Source organism: Numenius arquata, chromosome 1 (assembly GCF_964106895.1).
Source record: "Numenius arquata chromosome 1, bNumArq3.hap1.1, whole genome shotgun sequence".
Classification (NCBI taxonomy): domain Eukaryota; kingdom Metazoa; phylum Chordata; class Aves; order Charadriiformes; family Scolopacidae; genus Numenius; species Numenius arquata.
In genome coordinates this window covers 78,684,068-78,703,532 of record NC_133576.1, presented here as the reverse complement: position 1 = coordinate 78,703,532, position 19,465 = coordinate 78,684,068, and the positions used below count along the sequence as shown (strand labels likewise).

Below are 19,465 nucleotides of genomic sequence, written 5' to 3'. Positions count from 1 at the left end.
GAAGATTTAGGTTGGACAGGAGGAGTATTTGTTACAGTGAGGGTGGTGAGACTCTGGAACATGTTGCCAAAAAAGCTGTGGATGCCCCATCATTGGAAGTGTTCAAGGTCATGTTGGACGTGACTGTGAACAATCTGATTGAGTGAAAGATGTTCCTGGCCATGGCGGGGGGGGTTGCACTAAATGATCTTTAAAGGTCCCTTCCAACTCAAACCTTTATATGATCCTATGATTCTCTGAAATGTTCAGGAGCTATTAAGGAGGAGGCCATAATAAGCAAGAGGGCATGGAAAAGGACTGGATAAGTTAAGTTGGTAGAAATGGTGAACACATGCTTGAAAAAAATTTGCTTGTTTGGTCCGGTAAATTCATTTACTTTTGAAGAACATAGTCCATCACTTTTAGTCTAGAATATAGACTGGTGTAGTCTCGTGAAGCTTTATTAAGAAAAGTGGAACAACTCAACCTTAAACTAAAAAAGACGGAAAATATGTTATATAGAAAAAAGAGAAAGACAGGGTTCTTGAAAAAGCATTACATATATGTCAAAAGCTTAATGGTTTACACATACTCATTCTTCTTATCCACAGGTGAGTAATGGCTAGCCAGAGAAAATATTTTATTCTGTGTTCCAAATGGTTTTCTTAAAATAGGAACCACACTTAACTGACATTTACTTTATGCCTGATGATGTTGCATGCATAAACTGAAACCTTGATCTTGTTGCAGTCAGGGAGAATTTGACCACAGGTTTGAAACAAAGTCAAGGCCTCTCATCTCCTTCTAGGAAGCCATTGGCCTAATGACAAACTGGGAATTGCTTGTCCGCTGGTTTTAATCTACTGAGGCAGTGAAATTACTCTCATTCACGATGTCTGAAGCTATTCATAGCAGGGAAAATCTGTCTTCATACCATTCTCATTCTGACACGTAAAAGGAGTTTTTAATAAATCTGTTTGTTGAAATAGACCAGTTGTGGTGGACTTCATTCACCCACTACATGCACCTACCTGAGTGAGCAGGTGGTTAGGTCAAAACGGTGGGTGGCTGTGAAGGTCAGAGTGGAGATCCCAGGTTACAGATCCCAGAGCGGAGATCCCAGAACTGTGAGAAAACTGAGGCTTTTGGCTTATTTTCTCACCAATAGTTACAGCTTAGATTGTTAAAATGAGTTTTTATTTTCACCTTTCTTTGCCGCAGTACTTTATGCTGACTTCACTGTATTTTGGCTCATCTTATCAGGAGGGTCAGCATTGATTTCCACAGACGTGTTGCCATCATTTACTGACACCCAAAATAGCCCCTAAAACATTTGAAATCTGACTTGTAAATGTCTCTCTACCTACCTCTTTGAACTGTTGTTTTGTTATCAATCCCTTTTGAGAATAACCAATCCTTATGTGACCAGACAGGCAAATATTGAATACCACTTAATTCAGATCCTTGATGTAAACTATTGAGTATCTCATAGGTAATAAAAGAACATGTTTTTTTGTAGATGTCACACCATTGAAATTTTACATATACGTGATCTAAAAATCAAATGCTTTTTTTTTGTGGGTATTATTTTTCATTTCTTTTAATTTTATTCTCTTCATAGAAATCTGAGATGAACAGCTGTAAAGTACTGATACTAAGTTATACAGTACAGTCTGGAAAACCAGTTGAATATGAGGAAGTTATCTCAATCTTTATATTTTTGTCAAAGGCATTTTATGAAATAGGTAGCTGCAGTCCAAGTCAGAACACAAGTTTTTTTTTTTTTCTTTTTTTGTTTGTTTGTTTTTCTTTTGATGAAAAAGGAAGGTTGTTTAAATTTAATCATTATTTAAAATCTTTATTTCCCCCCCAACACCTTGGGTTTAACTTCATTCACAAATCCCTAGTATCCAAAAAGTCAGACTCACTGTTTGCATCTTTAAATTTATTCTTAGTAGAGCATTATTTTTAGTATTTTTTCACAATCTTCAACAGTTTCTCCTGTCATTTTGAAAACAAGTTTTTCTGTGAGTCATTGTAATAAATTATTTCATCAAAGTTCTCTGTAAAAAATTAAAGATAGTATCAGTTGCTTAACTAAAGTTACTATAATAATACAATATTTAATATATTATTACAATTTACAGCTTTTTTTTTTTTTTTTTTTTTTTTCTGACAGGACCATGTAGCCCTCTTTTCAATGCTAAGAATCATAGGACATTCCATATAGTTAAAAAACACTGATGCCAGTTTAGCCCATTTCAAATAAAATCCAGTCCTTAACTCGGAAGAAAGAATTAATGAAAAAAAAGAAGGAAAAGAAAAAGGAAACAAGATTAAACACAGTTAATTAAATTTGCTTTTAACATGAGCTTTCTGTTCATACAATTTGGGGATAACAGAGGAGTAGAATAATTTTAATTGCAAATCCGTTAACACAAGCATATAATTTGTAGCTGCATAGTTCAATATGAATCTTTAAAAGGCCAAAAGTCTGGTTTTGAACAAAACAAAGGAAAACAAACGAATTAAACCAAGCAGCTTCTGAAGAACTACCTAAATAAATTGTCATTAAGGGTTAATAATAAAAAATGTAATTTTCAGAATTCTTAAATTTATTTTTCACTTGTAGGAGTGAAAATCATGGTTTTTTAAATATTTCCTCTTGTATATATAATCCTGTGTAAGTTTTTGCATATTCAAACCCTGAATGAAGCTTGCTAGATTTCAGAAAAAGAAAGGTCTATCAAATCAAAGCTCAAAGCTTTGGCTCAACATGACTTTTGCATAGAGCTGCAGCTAATTAATTGACCAACCACTTGGACAAACCTTTGGAACATTTTAATCTTTCAGCTGTTCACATGCGTATTTATCTTATCCATGTGAGTTTATATGCGCTCAAAGGGACCTTGGGCTTTCCAAATTCTCCCTGAAGTCAGTGGAAGGACTTGTACTGAAACTGGCAGGTTTTGATCCATGGCATTAGTCCTAGTTCCATCTAAATGAAATACATGAGTCCCATTGAATTCAGTGGACCTGTGGACTAGTGATGGATAGGAAACTGATGGGAGAACATCTCTCTGTGAATGAAAAAATAAATCTTTTTTTGTTTGTTTTTGTTTTGTTTTGTTTTGTTTTCCTGTATGTGTAGCAAATATAAAGTAGGAGAGCTTTACATCTTATCAAATGCATTTAATTTTTCAGAGGGCTACTAAGGCAAAATGTGTTCTAGGTCAGACTGGTGACTTTGTCAGGGAAAGGGAAAGGTGAAGGGAGGGAAGGAATGGGAGAAAGACTTTTTTTTCTTCTTCTGTCTCTGTTTTTACTAGTTTTCTCCAAAACCCACAAAAACTAGTGATTATTTTTCCCATTGTTCACAGGCCTGATATCTTCCAACAGATGTAGCTGCTCTGTTTTCTTTTTAGAGTTTTCCTAGAAAGCTGATAAGTAGCTGACGATAGTTAAATGCCACTACCATATAGGAACTTGGTCCTGTAAAGTGCTAGGTGCTCTTCACCATCAAATGAAATAACTAAAACTGAGCACTCTTGGTTAAAATCCTGTATTCCGTGTGCAAATTATAATAAATGCTGTTCCAGGTTATTTACTACTAAATATATAATCTGCCAACATTCCTCAGAGGAGGAAAAAACCCTCTCTTACACATGTGTGTAGTAACCAGGTCTTGCATATTTTTATTAGGCCAATTAATGGTTCATTTATTTGTGTCTACTGGAGCAAAACCAGAAAAGTTACAGATAAAATACTTCTTTTTCTTTCTCGTTCAATAAAGAGTAGTCTGCTGATTAGAGAGAGGACTGATGTGCATTCATGGCAAACTCAGTCACTGCATTCTAGCTGGTATAGGGTTATCACTTCATCCTCCATCCGTATTTCTTGTGAAAAAGCTGGTGTAGAAACCTAAGTCTAGTAAAAAAGTGAGAAATGTGAATCCCTAGTGGAGACAGGTACTTCCTGGATGCTCAGAGAATGACTCTGAGAGGGCAGGGAAAAATAAGACTATGCTGTCCAGTGTAGACCACTGGCTTAGGTGGCGCCTTCCTTAGGAGATTCTATTTTTATATCACCAACTCCTATTGTGTATTATACTTCATCCACCTTAATTTAGAGGTGTATATTCACTACTTATGAGATACATAAAGGTTTCGTGCTGCAATACTTAGTGTTGTCCAGACTAAAGATGCATTCATATAAATCTTGCAGCAGTATATCAAGACATTATTTCTTTCTGCTGTCTGCTTTATACCTCTGACAGAAAGTATCCTTCTTCCTTCTTCAATACCTCCCACTGTTAAAGACTTGATGGAAAGGTATGTGTGCCTATGTTACAGACATCCCAGTTCGCAATCGTCACCAGATGCCCCTCCTTTTGCACTGGAGTGGGACACCATGTCTTCTTTTCTGCTTATCTTACTCTGGGACAATAAACCATGGCAAAATCATACAGCGGGGCAGTTGGGAGGGGTAAAGTCTGAACTGCTGCAGAGAGATTTGATCGCGATTCATTGCCAAACCTCTTATCCCTTATGCTGAGATAGTCCTTGGTGGGAGAATAGCAACAGGATTTGAAAAGATACACAGCTGGTAAAATCTTCAGCCTTACTCAGAGGGTTGGTTACAAAGCATGCCTATCATTTTAATCCTATTTCAGTTGTTGGGGGGTTCAGCGTACGTATTGCATTTAAACCACATTAGTGATTCCTCTGACCATTGTAATGGGGCCTCACCGAGACTGAAGGTATGATCAGAGCAAGCACAATCCCCCCCTGAAGTGGAAACTGAGTCACTTTGTGTATGATCAAGAGATGGAGGTAGCGTTAGGAGAATGAGAGAGTCTAGAGATTGGACTGAAGTGCTGAAGCATAGTCAGCACTTTGAAAGGAGGCTCTCCCTCAAGACCCACGACGGAAACCTCCTGTACTACTGACCCCTGCTGGAACTGCTGGGATGAGGTCTGTGCTGGGAACTTTCTGCAAAAGTCAAGGATTTGAATGAAAAGTTCAGAAGAATAATAACTAAGATCACAGGAGACAAGATAATAGAATGACTAAACCAAATATGCACCCTCCCCCCAAATTTTATACTTTACTTATTAAAAAATATATTTCTGCTGCTGAAATTCTACCTGGAAATTCACACTCCATAGTAAGGAATATAGATACAGTAATTTTGCCCTATTTATTTTGTAGGTCTTATCCTTTGGCATTTTTACTCTACAGTATGTTGTATTTGTAATAATTGTGGAGAACATATATTTGTGTCTCTCTCTTTTAAAATAGAACTATTTCTATATAGATCTATACCCACATATGCATTTTTTTTTTTTCCATCTCTGTTATATTTTGAAGTATAGTTTGTTTCTCAGATGGATTTTCCAAGTTGGCCCCCTTTTTTTAGTTTCATCATTCACAGCAGTTGTCTCTCCCCTCTCTCCCTATATCCCCCTCCAGGGACAGACCAAGTTTATTAACATTTGAAAAGATTGTTGGAAAATGCCAGAAAACTTAGAGGTGTTCAGTAAACGTGATTGCTCAGAATTGTTGCAGAACGTGTTGGCTCATTAAATCCCTCGATTTAGATGGTACACACTCCAGTCTTATTTGCCATCCAAAAATCTAGTTTTAGTGAGAACTATCACATTCAGAACTGAACATGTTATTTTCCCTAGCTTTTCTAAAATACTGCTGTTTCCTGACAGCTACTGACAGACAACAGCCTCTTTTTTCTTCAGAAAGGTTATTTAATTTCATCTCCACAATGATGAGGTTTCTGTTAGTTTGTCCTCTGTGTTCCTAACTAAATTTTGAAACCACTCCTTCAACGAACTAATATAATAGTAGACAATAATAATAAAAAACCAGAACCATTCACCATTAACATGTCATTGCCAGTCTCTTGTTAAGACTCAGACACTAGGGCTGAACCCAGTGTGATCCTCCGTTGATGTACTATGCCCATGAACAATTCCTGAGTAAAGACTATGGGACAACAAATCAAGACCTGTGTACTACAGTGATTTTTTTGTGGGTGTTTGCCTGTACCTGTATCGAGGCCCACTGAAGTCAGCATGGCTCTGAACCCAACTTGAAGCCTGCCTGCGCAAGGCTCATCACGAGGCTGTGGCACTGATGAGACATACAGTGAAAGCTGCAGGAAGGACGAGGCACCTTCACTAACCCCTTGCTTAGATGACTGTTTACATGTATCCAGAAATTTCCTATGACAAATTTGTTTCACTTTCCTTAAAGCTACCTCTACTCTGCAAATGAGTTTTGCTTGTGCTTTGGGTAGTCGCTTAAGACAGGTTTCACTCTGTAAATTTGTGTGCATGTACATAAGGTGTCTTCAGCTCTCACAATAAGCAGGTATCTTCTGTGCAGAGAGGCAATACTTACAAGAAGGACGTTCATTATCATAACAAATTTGGAGAGAGCAGAAGACAATGGCTTTGTCTCTCACTTTTTAATAGAAGAGTATAACTATATAAGCTGAGAGACACATGACATACCAGATGAAACCTGCCATCTCTGCTGTTTGAAATACAACTCTCATTCCTTCTCCTTTAATCACTTAGAGTAATGTTATTTTTAACCCTCAAGAAGGAGTTTCTTGAAAGTCTGTTAGGTTTGTATCTATTGTTCCACAGATTCTTTGGCAGCTGATGGCTTTGTTTCATCATATATAGAACTAAAACTTCATTCTAATGTTTTGTTGGTTGTTGTCTTTAAATTATGGTGTGCAGAAGGACAGCCTTCACCTGCTATATATTCAAAAAAAAGATACTGTCTCTTTAATGAAAGAAAAGCGTCAATATAATGTATTACCGAATGCAAATGCAATAAGGAATAACATATAGCTCTGGTTATGTTATATGACATTTGGCTTAGCAGTATTAACATATTGCACAAAATCTGGATTTTCCCTATTGCAGAAAATAAGACGATAAAAGACATGGGAAATTTCTCTCTTCCATATGATCATAAAATAAATATTGTTCTATTGTTTCTTTTTCTTCTCATCAGTCATTTGCGGAAATATTTTAGTATTACTTCTGTGTTAAGCCAGCTCTTCATCATGTATGTATTAAGCATACAGTACAAGGAGAAATGGAACAAGATGGCAGTTATAGCAGTGGCAAGATGCAAATTTATTCTGGCAAAAAAGTAATATGTGCACAATATCAAGCATGCTTAAGTTTGTGCCAGGAAAACTATTACGAATGAAGAATGGATGGAATGGAATTTTGCATCATACATGATTGCGTGTTGCTTAACTTCATAGAAGAGTCTTTGTCTACTCCTGATATCCCAGGTGCCACCAAGAGAAACTGCATACCACACTGCCGGAGTGAAAATGGCAACAGATACCCCTGCAGTAGTCACCTCTGCAACATGACTTTTTGCTTCAAAAATTAAAGAAATAGACCTCAAAAAGATGACAGAGAAAATTCACAGACCATTGAACTTCAGGCACTGACTCCAGGTGAGGAGAGGGGGAGGAAATCATTACATCTTGTACTTGTGTAATAACTGAAAGTCTGTAATTATTTTCTGCTTCATTTTGCCCAAGTTTAATTTGGCTACTTTATGCATGTGATGGTGTTGTCACTCTATTTCCTCATGTGTCTCTCATATTGTATGACATGTGACTGAGTGTAGCCAAGCAGTGGAGGAGTCATATATTTCACTGACACCACTTGAAAACAATTTTATAGAAAAATAGGGGATGAAGGATGAAGAAGAGCAGGAAAGAAGAAAGAAAATGACTTAAAAATAGCTCTCTACACTAATTCACCATGAGGCAAACCAGAAATAATAACTCTTCTTCATGTGCCAATTCAACTGGGATGAACCAGACTTGCTACTGTATTGGTACAGTGTAAAAATAGATGACAGTGAGTAATGGTATGAACAAAAAACTATGAGGAACATCACAGAAATGGATGTTGGATGGTCTTTGCACAGCAGAGGTAGATAAAGGTTATAACAAACTGTTTACTGACCATGTACACTTACTAGAATTAAGAGGTCAGTTGAACAAGAGCTCACCTAGTAAGAGCTTTCTCAGTAGCGTCACTCATCAGCTGTTGTACAGTACCAGAGCACTGCCCAGTTATTGCTCCAACACTTTTCAATAACATCTCTGTCCTTTCAAAAGTCTACATTCTACCATTAGTTAAGGCTTTTTCATTTGCATTTCTACATTTTCCCCCACTTTTTGCATCAATTCAATATAATTAATACATGTGCCTCTAACAGAAAATAAAATAACTAAAAAGCACCATGTTTTATTGAACAAAATATAGCATGTGCAAGGAAGGGAAGGGAGGAATTCTAGAAACAAAACCAGTGGTGAAGAATTTTACATTAGCTGGTGCTTTTTGTTGTTGTCATATTTGCACAGGTCATTTTAGGCTCCTCAGTCCAGGTTGTTGTAAAACACTATCAAAACAAATACTCTTGTAAAATATCTGAGCTTTTGCAGCTTAACATGTGCATCTTGGACCGCTTAAGCAGTATGGTTGTCTTCTTTTTGCTTTTCTCCAGAATTTAACAGACCATAAATTGTATACAAAAATGCATTATGCACCAGTGATTAAATGTTCTTACAACATTAATATTTATCAAGGGGTATTTCATAGCTAGAAAGTAGGTAACTATATTTTATTTCCTAAGAGAACATTTCCTATAGTTTTCCTTCATCTCCCAGCTACACAGCAAACATCTCTAAAGTGCACTTCCCAAGTGTAGTTAGAGAATAGGAAGGAATGTAAAGTTTTTAAAAACAGCCCTTATTAACTTTTCCTTCCATTGATTCTACTGTAAACTCTAAAAAGCCTTTTTAAAAAGCAAATTCTCATACACTCAGCAGGTGAAATGTTCCCACAAAAATAAAAGTAAACAAATTAAAAACCACCCAAACAATGAAAAATCAGCAATCAAATTACAATCTTTTCTCTTGACTACTCATATCCTAGTGTATCTTTACTGTTTTTATTGCACATTTATGAAAACGGTTGTCCTATATATTTAAAACAAAATAGTTTCTTTATCTGTGCTAACACATTCTTGTGCACCCTTAATAACTAGAGTAACTTTCAACAACACGTAGATATTAGAAAAACAATGGAATCAAAACCAAAGAAATACTTCGTATTATAGATGCTCAAAGGCTTCTAGTGTAGTTTTGTTGAGACAAAAACACTTGGATTTTGGAAGCTCTTTGCTTCCATTCCTTATGGAAAGCTGCTGGTTATGTGACAGCAGGAGAACTCAAAACGTAATTCACAATGAATGCCAATCCTTCACCTCCAATATGAAGGCTTCCCAACTACTCAACTTGCTGAGCATAACTGGTTTTACATAGCATATCTAAAAAAAAGGCTGCTCCTGTTCAACTGACCAGTGAGAAAGGACTGGACTTCTTCAAAATGGGTATTGGAGCAACAGTTTGTTATATATTTCTTTACATTTTTTAACTGTCCGATCCCACCTTGTAAGGAGAGCACTTGTTTGTTCAGCTAAAAGGAACCCCCTTCATGCTCCTTTTGGGTTTGCTCAGTCAACTGGTTTGTGCAACGGTGGCAGAGGCACACTGGAACTGTGTACCCATTCATTGTGATTACACAGACAGAAGCAAATGTACGTTGTCTGCGAAGGGAAATGGGAGGGGAAAGGAGATGAATGGTTCCCATGGGTAAGAGGACAGTTAGGTTTGTTTGGGTTTTTTTGTGGTTGCTTTTTTTTTTTTTTCTTTTTTTTTTGCCTTTTTTTGTTAAATTTTGTTTTGTTCTTCTTTTTGTGTTTTTTTTTTTTTTGTTTTTTTTGTTGGTTTTTTTTGTTGGGTTTTTTTTTTTTTGCTATGTCATGGAATCATAGCAGTCATTCCTCTAATAGAAACTGACAGGACATAAAAGACAGAACTATCAGATGAACACACACAATGACTAGAAATATATTGACAGAGAAAAGACTTAATTTAGCTTTGAGAAACTGTCCCAAAAATAAAATCCTGTATTAACAAGTGCAAAAAACAAACAAAAAGAAACTCCAAACATTAAAACACAGTGTATAAAATGGTGTGAGAAATTTAAGTCACCAGACAGCCTTTTAGTCAATAAAAAGCTGTGTTCATGTGTCCTTGTTGTTTGGGTAGTGGCCCATTCTTTTCATTTTACCCAAAGGGTCATTCAAGAAGAGATCTGAGGGTAGAACACTCAGTCCTTGCTATTTTTGCCTGTAGTCATTTGGGCCTGTTGTGTTTCTACCATATAAGATGAATCCTTTCTTTTATTCCTCATTGGTTGAATTATCTTCCAAAGTTGTTATGCCTCCAAAGCCCAGTCCTGTTGTGTTCTGTGCTGCTGAGACTGTAAGTACTGTATGTAAGAGAATTAACACAAGAACACACAGTTTAAGTCTGCTGTTACACAGTCTTGATGCTGATGAAACTGTGAGCGATGTCCTGTGACACATTGTTGAGCCACTTGTTTTTATAGTCCCTTTGGATTGATGATCTGATAATAGTCCCCATCTGACATCACAGCATTCTGGTTCTGCATTGGTTGGATAGTTTTCATAGAGCCCTGTGGGGTAAACACAAGAAAAAATAAGCATCAGGCACAGAAAGATTGGCACAAGAGAAGTTGGTGGGTCAAAGGAACAGGCAACAGTTAGTCTAAGCTATGAAATCCACAGGTTTAGGTTAGCCTGAGGCCCTAAAAAATGCTTGCATTTTGTATAATTAGAGTTGTTGAAGGGATATGTATCATCTAACAGGAAGCAGCATCAAAAATCATTCAACAGAAGTATGATACTGAGCATGGTTGTAAAGAACCGGTGTTAAAAAGTAATTATCGATGTTTGAATGATACGGATATTTGAATTCTTTCTTTTTGGGAAGTAACATCCAATGATGAAGTGATAACTAATCAAACTGGACATTTCCACAAAGTCTGAAAGGATCTTGAAATTCTTCCTCAGTCTGTGAGTACACACCAGTAATGTCATTGTCCGTGAAAAGTAGGCATTAAATAACAAATAATTGATATATTAACAATATTGACAATACTGATTAGCTAACCAACACAGACCCAACAGCTTCACAGGAAGAGCTTCCAAACAGAGCTGTTCAGAGTCTACTTGTTTACCCTACCTCAGACGAGTTCTTCCAGCTGGGATGTTATCTTTGGCATATCCCAGAGGTGACAACAATCTTTCCATGTCATGTAATAATTAGATCTCTTGATATTTCTGACTACACATCTAGGTTATTTCTGCCTGTAGAACTTTATTGAGGAACTGATCTGATTATCAGTTTTTGAACAGTTAGAGGAATTCTGTCTTTTCTAAAAGACACAACTGTCTTTTCGGAAATTGTCAATACTGTCTGCATTACTATATAGGAGACTAACATAACCAGAGTGCTCTGTTTACTTCTCACACATTTTTTTTTTTCTGATAAATTAAAATAACCTAATTTAGCCTGTTTAACTAACGGTTAAATGCAAGAATGTCTAAAATAATGGATCTTTTCTCCATTTAAACTGATCTTGGAATAATTTTTGTAGTAAATAATTACTCTATGGTAGTGCTAGGTTTTACTAGAAAAAAACCTGTGTTGAATCTTAGGATAAAGATTTTGAAAGCAGCTACATAATTGCCATCATTTGTAAATTAACTTTGCTTTTTGGAACAAGAGTTATATTTTATCTAAGGTATCACAGCAATGATATTACTTTCAAAAAGCAATGCCTGCAAGTTGAGACTTAATATTGTTAGGTTCAGGCACTGGACTGCCTATATTTTGTGAATAACCTGCAAAGAAAAGTAGCACACCTTAAAATAAGAAAAAACTGAACTCTTTTGTTCCTACTTCCATAATATTGATCTGCAACTAAACAATAAGTGCATTAGGTATGCTGAACATGTTAAAATGCAGATTAAACCTAGACTGGCGCTTTTTTACATAGCTGACACAACAGGCTACCATGTTATACATGAGTCCAATGAAGTTGCATCTATTTTTTAAAAACAAGTTTATTGTTTAAGAACTAGTTTTTAAAGATAAATGAATGTGAACAACTTGTTTGATTTTCTGTAAAGTCAAGGTTACTCTGTAGGAAATTAGGCCACTTTTACACCTATGCAGTGAGATACTTAAGACAGCATACCAACACTTGAAAATTATTTATTCTCTCTCAGATCATCATTGAATGTACTTAATGTTTTTAAGAAATTCTGTTGCATTTTAGAACTTGTGGACAGTTGTTTGTTGAAAGCATAATAAAGTAATCTTATTGCCAACATCATATTTTCTAAGACCCATCTGTTGGTGTTTGTGTGCGTAAGTGTGTTTTTAAGCTTGGTAACATACAGGAAGCGCCTCCCAAAGCAGGTAATTATACGATCTGTTCTGTGACTGCAGTAGCTCAAACTATTAGTGGTAATTGAAGAGACACAGAGAATGGTTAATGCTTTGATCCCACCGAGGCTTGTTTACTATTCAAACTGTATTTCCTGCCTTTCTTGTTATAGGAAAGCCCAGACTGCCTTTGAAATCAAATCCTACATATACAAGTTGGCAATCAAAAGGCATTTAAATAGTTCATATATACTTACTGAATTATAAATAAATTGAAGACAACCCCAAATTCAAAGCTGCATTGAACTTGTTCCTTAATGCAAAATTACATTTCCTCTTTATTTCAATTCAGCAATTAAATTTAGGTTTTGAATTTGCAGTTACATATTTAATAATCAATTAACTACAGAACCATTATTCATGTGACAATTGCTGAACTTTTAGGTAAATTCAGTCAGAGCTTGTGCAGCTTTTGCACTGAAGTAATAAAACTTCACATACTCATTTGTAGCCATGAGTATCAAGTTTTGGCCCCTTGGATCTAATCAGTCAGCCAACTCAGTCAGAGGACTACAAACTCATGACTTACCAGAAACCCTGGAAAGCTGGCTACATCAACCTTGGAAAACCATGGAGAAAAAAAACCCTATTTTGTTCTTTTAGGAAAATATTTTCTATGGACACAGAGGTCAGGATAGGAATAAAAAGGATACCTTTACCCACCAAACCACTCTCTTCCTCTTCTGTCTCTCGTTCAGCTTGTAGACATGATTACTGTGTGTACTTAGATGTTCAGTAATTATATTTCTGAGATTAATTTACTAACTGTTACTGGCTCAAAACCTATTTTGCTTTTCACTTTTCACTTCAAATTCTCAGCTCTGGATCTCCATGTCCCAACTTTTCCCAGCACTCACCTATGTTCCACCAGCAGAATTCCTGGTCAATACGAAAGTTCTTGGACCTTGATCTTAATCAAGCATCTAGAATTTGCCAGGATACCTTTTGGTGTCAAAACCATTCTCCAGACAGATACGCTATCACTCACGAAGGTCATGTAAAAACTATGTCTTTGCTTTGTAAGCAGCTACTTTTTCACATTTTGATAATCAGCACAACAGTTATATCTGTAGGGAGTGTGTGTTACTAATGCTGATGCAAGAATTAAGGCTACTCATTTGCCTGAGATTATGTTAATGGAGACATGACTGTAGATAAATCCAGTGTATCCTGCTCAGCTGAATCATACTGAAAGAAAAAGGAGTGACAGCATGAGCATCGCATTCACTTTGTGCAGAAACAGCTTCAGGGGAAAAACAGCAAAGTGCAAATATGCTCTTATACAAGAATTAAAATCACAAAGACTGCTTATGGATGCACAGTCTGCTGATCAGCTAGATCACCGGCTAACTCAGAGAATGCTGTGATTTCTGCCTGAGCACTTGCATTTCTTTTGCACTGGAACAGCATGCAAAAGAGGTGGTTGCATTTCCACATCTCACCCCAACACTGTCAAGATGTGTAATGCTTGTAGCTGGATCTGCATCTGTAGCAGCTGGTCTGGCTTGGCCTACTTCTTGGTTTCTTTGTTACAGAAAGAGCTATGAAGACATATTATTCTGCATCTTCCAGTCACCATCAAAGGAAAGTAATCTTGTTGATATATTTGCTGTCGTTGGATAAGTATTTTGGAAAGCCACAGAAATAAAACAGATATTTTGTTATGTTATGCTTTTTCCTCATTTTCTTTCTGTATAACTCTAAACTGTGGTTCTTTTAAAAGTAGATTTCTGTTTATTTTGGGAGGCATACCATGCTTCTTGTGCTTGAAGAAAAGACTATGAACTAGAAGAAACTAGATAGGTGGATGTAGTATACTAGGAGTTTCTAATGCTCCATTTTTTTTTGTGCAGCACAAAATAAATAATGTCTGCCAACAGTGATCCATCCAGCAGTGACATCATTGTACTAGTAAATGCCAACACTCTGCATGACATATCTCTTTCTGAGGAATTACTTCTGAGACTTCAATATTAACATTTTCCAACTACAGAAGGCAAGAGAACACATTAGATATTGTATGACTAGATTTCACTGCTTACATCTGATCTGGAAGCCAGCTCTCTTTGATCTTATGCAGATGGTCCTCTCAATTTCTAAATTGCTGTGTCTGTGACACATTATGAGTCTTCTGTTTAGGCATGTATTTTATACCCTTCATATTATAAAAAGTAATAAAATGAAATGTAGAAGAAGGCTTAAAGATAAATAAATTATTCTTTAGTCAAACAGATTATTCTTAAACTGGTGGATAAGGCTGTTCAGCTCTTTTAAAAAGGCTAATTTCCATTTCAGACTCCATTCCAAATGTTGGATGAGATCTGGGTTGCTGTGTTTTAATTTTGTTTCATCATTATAAGCTAGTGACTATTTCAAATAGTTGCCTCTGGAACATTTTCCTTTGTGTATGCATCCACATTTAAGAAATTTATTGTGTTTCTTCACCATGCATGGATTTTTTTCCCTAAAAACCATACAGGACCAATTTCCTCCTGTTGGTGTAAAACAGTGTTATGCCTGTAAAACTGACTGAGCTGTTGCAAGTCAGAAACATAAGCAAATAGGTGACTCTAAAGGCTATACAATGAACCTTTTCAGCTCTGCTGTGCTGAGACACAGGATAAGGGTGAGATAACTTGCTTCTAGCAAGCATTTGGCTTTCCCCATCCCTGCCCTCTAGTTTTGTTTCTATTACATACAGTTTTTGATCAAAAGGATTTACTACTTTGATATGATAGAAAAGGAAAGGGTTATACGTATCTAAATACTGTGTTGCCATAGAAAGTTCAGGGATAACCTAGGTTAATTGCTTGGGTTGTTTTTATAGGAGAATAATGTTTGCAGCTAATAAACCTATTATAATATGGGACCGCATTAATGGGAAAGCCCCAATACTCAGGACTAGAATAACATTGGACTCAAAAGGAAGAACTATTTAGTCAACAGATTCTGCTGCAAAACCATGTCAAATTTTCCTTGTAAGCAGATCCACAGCTAGTAATGATTTAAGCCATGCTTGTCAAACATAAATGGGATTTGTACTGCTGTCTGTGTTAGCTTAATATTTTGATATTTTAGGACCTAATAAGAGGTGTAGGCAGGAGGCAAATGACACATTATTATGAGTTATTTTTAGAGTAAGAATCTGGATCAGGTATACGTATTTTTTTGGGTTTGCCAAAGCAGATTGAATTCAGAGATTTTCTCTTCTTGAATTGTTCTAAAAAGATAGATTGTGATGCATCCTATATATCACATTTTCTCAAGGAAATTGCTTTTCAAATTGCACTGAAATCAGGGCATCTGTTTTGAAACCAGCCCTCTATAGCTAAACCTGGTGGTGAAACCTGGACACGCATCTGTCCTTTGAGAAGAAGCTGCAGTTAAGAGAATTCTTCCCAATACCTTTGTTGAACTTTGTTAGTCAACAAACCCTTTCTACAGGTTGGTGATAATTCTCTGTAACAATTCTCACTATGTCCTTAGAAACATTAGTGCGTGCTATGAAATATGACTGACTGTTTCCTTTCTGGTGAATACTCTTCTTTAAAGGAGGAGGAGTTTCTGAGGAAGTGCTTTGCATGGATCACATAAGCATATGTTAGTGATATTTGCCAAAAACTAATATATAGGAGAATATTCACATCATGCATTCCAAGCAACTAAGATGTTAATCAGAACACATTAAATTAGGAGCCTAAATTAATACTAACGGAATGGAAAGATATAAGTGTTTCAAAGCACCTGAATCACCTGTCCACTCACCTCTTCTCTCCCCTTACTTTCTCCTTCTCCACTGAAAAGTATCAGAAGTTTGTTCAGCACAAGAGAGTAGACAAATTTGATTCTCCTCTTGGTGGCAGTATACTTGTTCTGATGACACTGCTCTTAGGAAATAGTAAAGGGTGCCATGCTGGTTTTGGAAGAAGCTAATGCAACACATCTCTGCTTTATTGCTGCTCACTACATTCCTTTCCTTTCTTTCATGGAGGAACTCAAGTGTTCTGTTAAATTCCATGACATCTATTGTACAAGAGTACAAGCATGTGGCTGGGATTTCCTGCCTGATATTTGCTGCTGAGTGATGGCCCTGTTATGCCACAAGGCACAAAGAGACCATAAGTCTTGGTCAACACAAAGAAAGCCCTTAGCAACACAGGTAGTCCTAATTCTGCACTGTAAAGTGGCACATGGATAGCAGTTTTGGAACTGTTCTCCCAGCAGCTAGAATAGGCTATGTCTGTATTAAGAAGTAGTTTTGGGCAAAAGGAGAAGATTTGTATAATGAAACAGGTGGTGCTGAGTATCTCATGTCAATCATGAGTGTACTTGAGAGGTTTTTACCTCACTCTAGCTCTAGTCTGATTCTGTAGACCAAATGTGCATTAGTGGTTGGGATGTGCTAGGTATGGTCCTGTAGCAAATCTCCCAGTTTAGTTTAATGCAAAGGAACCCATTTTGTATTCTCCAAGAACTCTCTCCAATACAAGTCAAAAAGCAAGGAGTATGAATGGGAGATTTGCTTCAAAAGTACACTTGAACTTGATTGCTAATGTGGATGCAACTGCAGCATTGGTGTTGATGGCACATCCTGGCTGCTCTGGGAAGGGCCATGTGTGCAGAGGAGAAGCGATCTCTTCTCCCCTCCCTTTGGGCATATCAGCTGCTCATTTGATGGAAACTGAGCTCTCATGTTTTCTGGGTTGAGCAACCTGAAAGCCTGAATGGATAGTTTTGGCTATGCAGAAAATAATTATGGCCCCTGCATCTTCTCTCTGTCTCCTTTGGGAGACGGCAGCAAACCAAACAGAAGCAGTTCATGGGCTGGACCAGTCCCCACACCAGCTGCTAGACCACATTACTTTGGGACGCATGGGAAAAGCAGGAGTTGTAAAGTATTACCAGTCTCTTCCCAGTGCTCTGTACATAGAGTCATACATCTTTCAGCTCTCTTTTCACACTCAAAGAGCATGCGTGAAAGAAATCTTCCACATCTTCCATTCACACTGGGGAAAAAAAAGGAAAATATGACTATATCTATGAAAGAAAACAGTCCCACTGGTATGCACACTGTTTTCGCAGAAGTGACAATTAAAAATCTTGACCTGGAATTTTGCATGGGACTTATTCATTGTAATCTGAAAAACGGAACATTCCAGAACAGTGCCTGATGGAAAGACAGACTACTACTATTTCCTACAAGAAAGGGGGAAGAGGGGAACACAAACTTCTTTCTAGCTAACCACGTTTCCATAATCAGAACCACACTGTGATTTTGATTGTTTTGATTAATCTCCCAAGTACTTTTTTTGCACTGCAATTGTCCCACATCCCCACATGCATTTCTACAGAAAATAAGTTCCGTTGATACACAACTAGTGTAGCATCCCCTCTCCTCCCATTTTCTGCTTTCATTGGAGGTAATCAAGTAAGACATTCTCAGGCTAGCATACTTCTTATTCATTATAAAATTCCTTCAAGAATTTCCAAGAAGTCATTATTAATCCATATTATAAAAGTGATTCTTAGCCACAATTATGGCTCCAGCCTGCCCCCTATAATGGTTCTACATGTAGCCGTATTTACTTTTTTAAAGCAGTTTTAAAAAAATACCTATTTAGAAATTCTAAGATAAAAATGATTGCAAATTTTCTTGGGGAAAAAGTAGCCAGTCCTATCTATGCTCTTTTCTCATCACACAGACCTCCCAAGGAAGGATAAAACCTTTGTTATTATTGCTTTTTACTTTTTTTTTTTTTTTTACAGCTAAATCCTGCCCTGAAAGAAGAAAAAAAGTGTGTGGGTTCCCTGTCCACCAGTGCCACTGTGTCGCCATTTCCAGCAGTCTCCATGCCCCTGCTGACCACTGCAGCAGGAATGGGATGGCAAGGGGAGGGAGCAACTTGGTACCGCTGCAGCAGCTCCCAGTGCTACCAGAGACATGCAACCACTCCAGCCTCTTATCTAGCTGCAACTGGAAAACAATTTGTAATGTTTATATGTACATCCTGTGCCGTCGTCAACATGAAATAAAACCGGCTATTGCTGGTAATAGCTGGTCTTTACTGCTCAGGCCGTCTTTACTGCTCAGGCCAGCCCTCAGGAGCCACAGAATTTGGAAGAATCAGAGAAAGTCTGGACAAAGGAAGCCTTTCCTTGGGGGAGGAGGACCAAGTTAAGGAGCAGTTAAGTGAACTGGATACCCACAAATCCATGGGTCCTGATGGGATGCACCCACGAGTGCTGAGGGAGCTGGCAGAAGTCATTGCTGAGCCGCTCTCCATCATCTTCGGAAGGTCCTGGAAAACAGGCGAGGTGCCTGAAGACTGGAGGAAAACCAATGTCATCCCAGTCTTGAAAAAGGGCAAGAAGGAGGACCCGGGAAATTACAGGCTGGTCAGCCTCACCTCCATCCCTGGAAAGATGATGGAACGGCTTATTCTGGGCGTCATCTCAAAGCATATGAAGGAAAAGAAAGCTCTCAGAAGTAGTCAACACGGATTCACCAAGGGGAAGTCATGTCTGACTAACCTGATAGCCTTCTATGACGGCACGGCTGGTTGGCTAGATGAGGGGAGGGAGGTGGATGTTGTCTACCTTGACTTCAGCAAGGCTTTTGACACGGTCTCCCACAGCATCCTCATAGGTAAGCTTAGGAAGTGTGGATTAGAGGAATGGACAGTGAGGTGGATTGAAAACTGGCTGAAAGACAGAGCTCAGAGGGTCATGATTAGGGGCAGAGAATCTAGTTGGAGGTCTGTAACAAGTGGAGTCCCCCAGTGGTCAGTACTGGGTCCAGTCCTCTTCAATATATCCATCAATGACCTGGATGAGGGGATGGAGTGTACCCTCAGCAAGTTTGCTGATGATACAAAACTGGGAGGGGTCGTTGACACGCCGGAGGGCTGTGTTGCCATACAGCAAGACGTGGACAGTCTGGAGAGTCGGGCAGAGAAGAACCTGATGTACTTCAATAAAGGCAAGTGTAGGGTGCTGCACCTGGGGAGAAATAACCCCATGCACCAGTACAGGTTGGGGGCTG

The 19,465-nt window shown here is 37.7% G+C and overlaps 1 protein-coding gene across 1 annotated transcript in view; it reads right to left on the bottom strand.

The window, feature by feature from the left end:
• Window positions 1–10,289: 10,289 nt before the first annotated feature.
• Window positions 10,290–19,465, bottom strand: part of NALF1 (NALCN channel auxiliary factor 1) — a 488,181-nt gene continuing 479,005 nt past the window's right edge. The window contains exon 3 of the mRNA XM_074167360.1: window positions 10,290–10,585. Coding sequence (XP_074023461.1) covers window positions 10,290–10,585 — 296 coding nt within the window. The remainder of the gene's footprint in view (window positions 10,586–19,465) is intronic.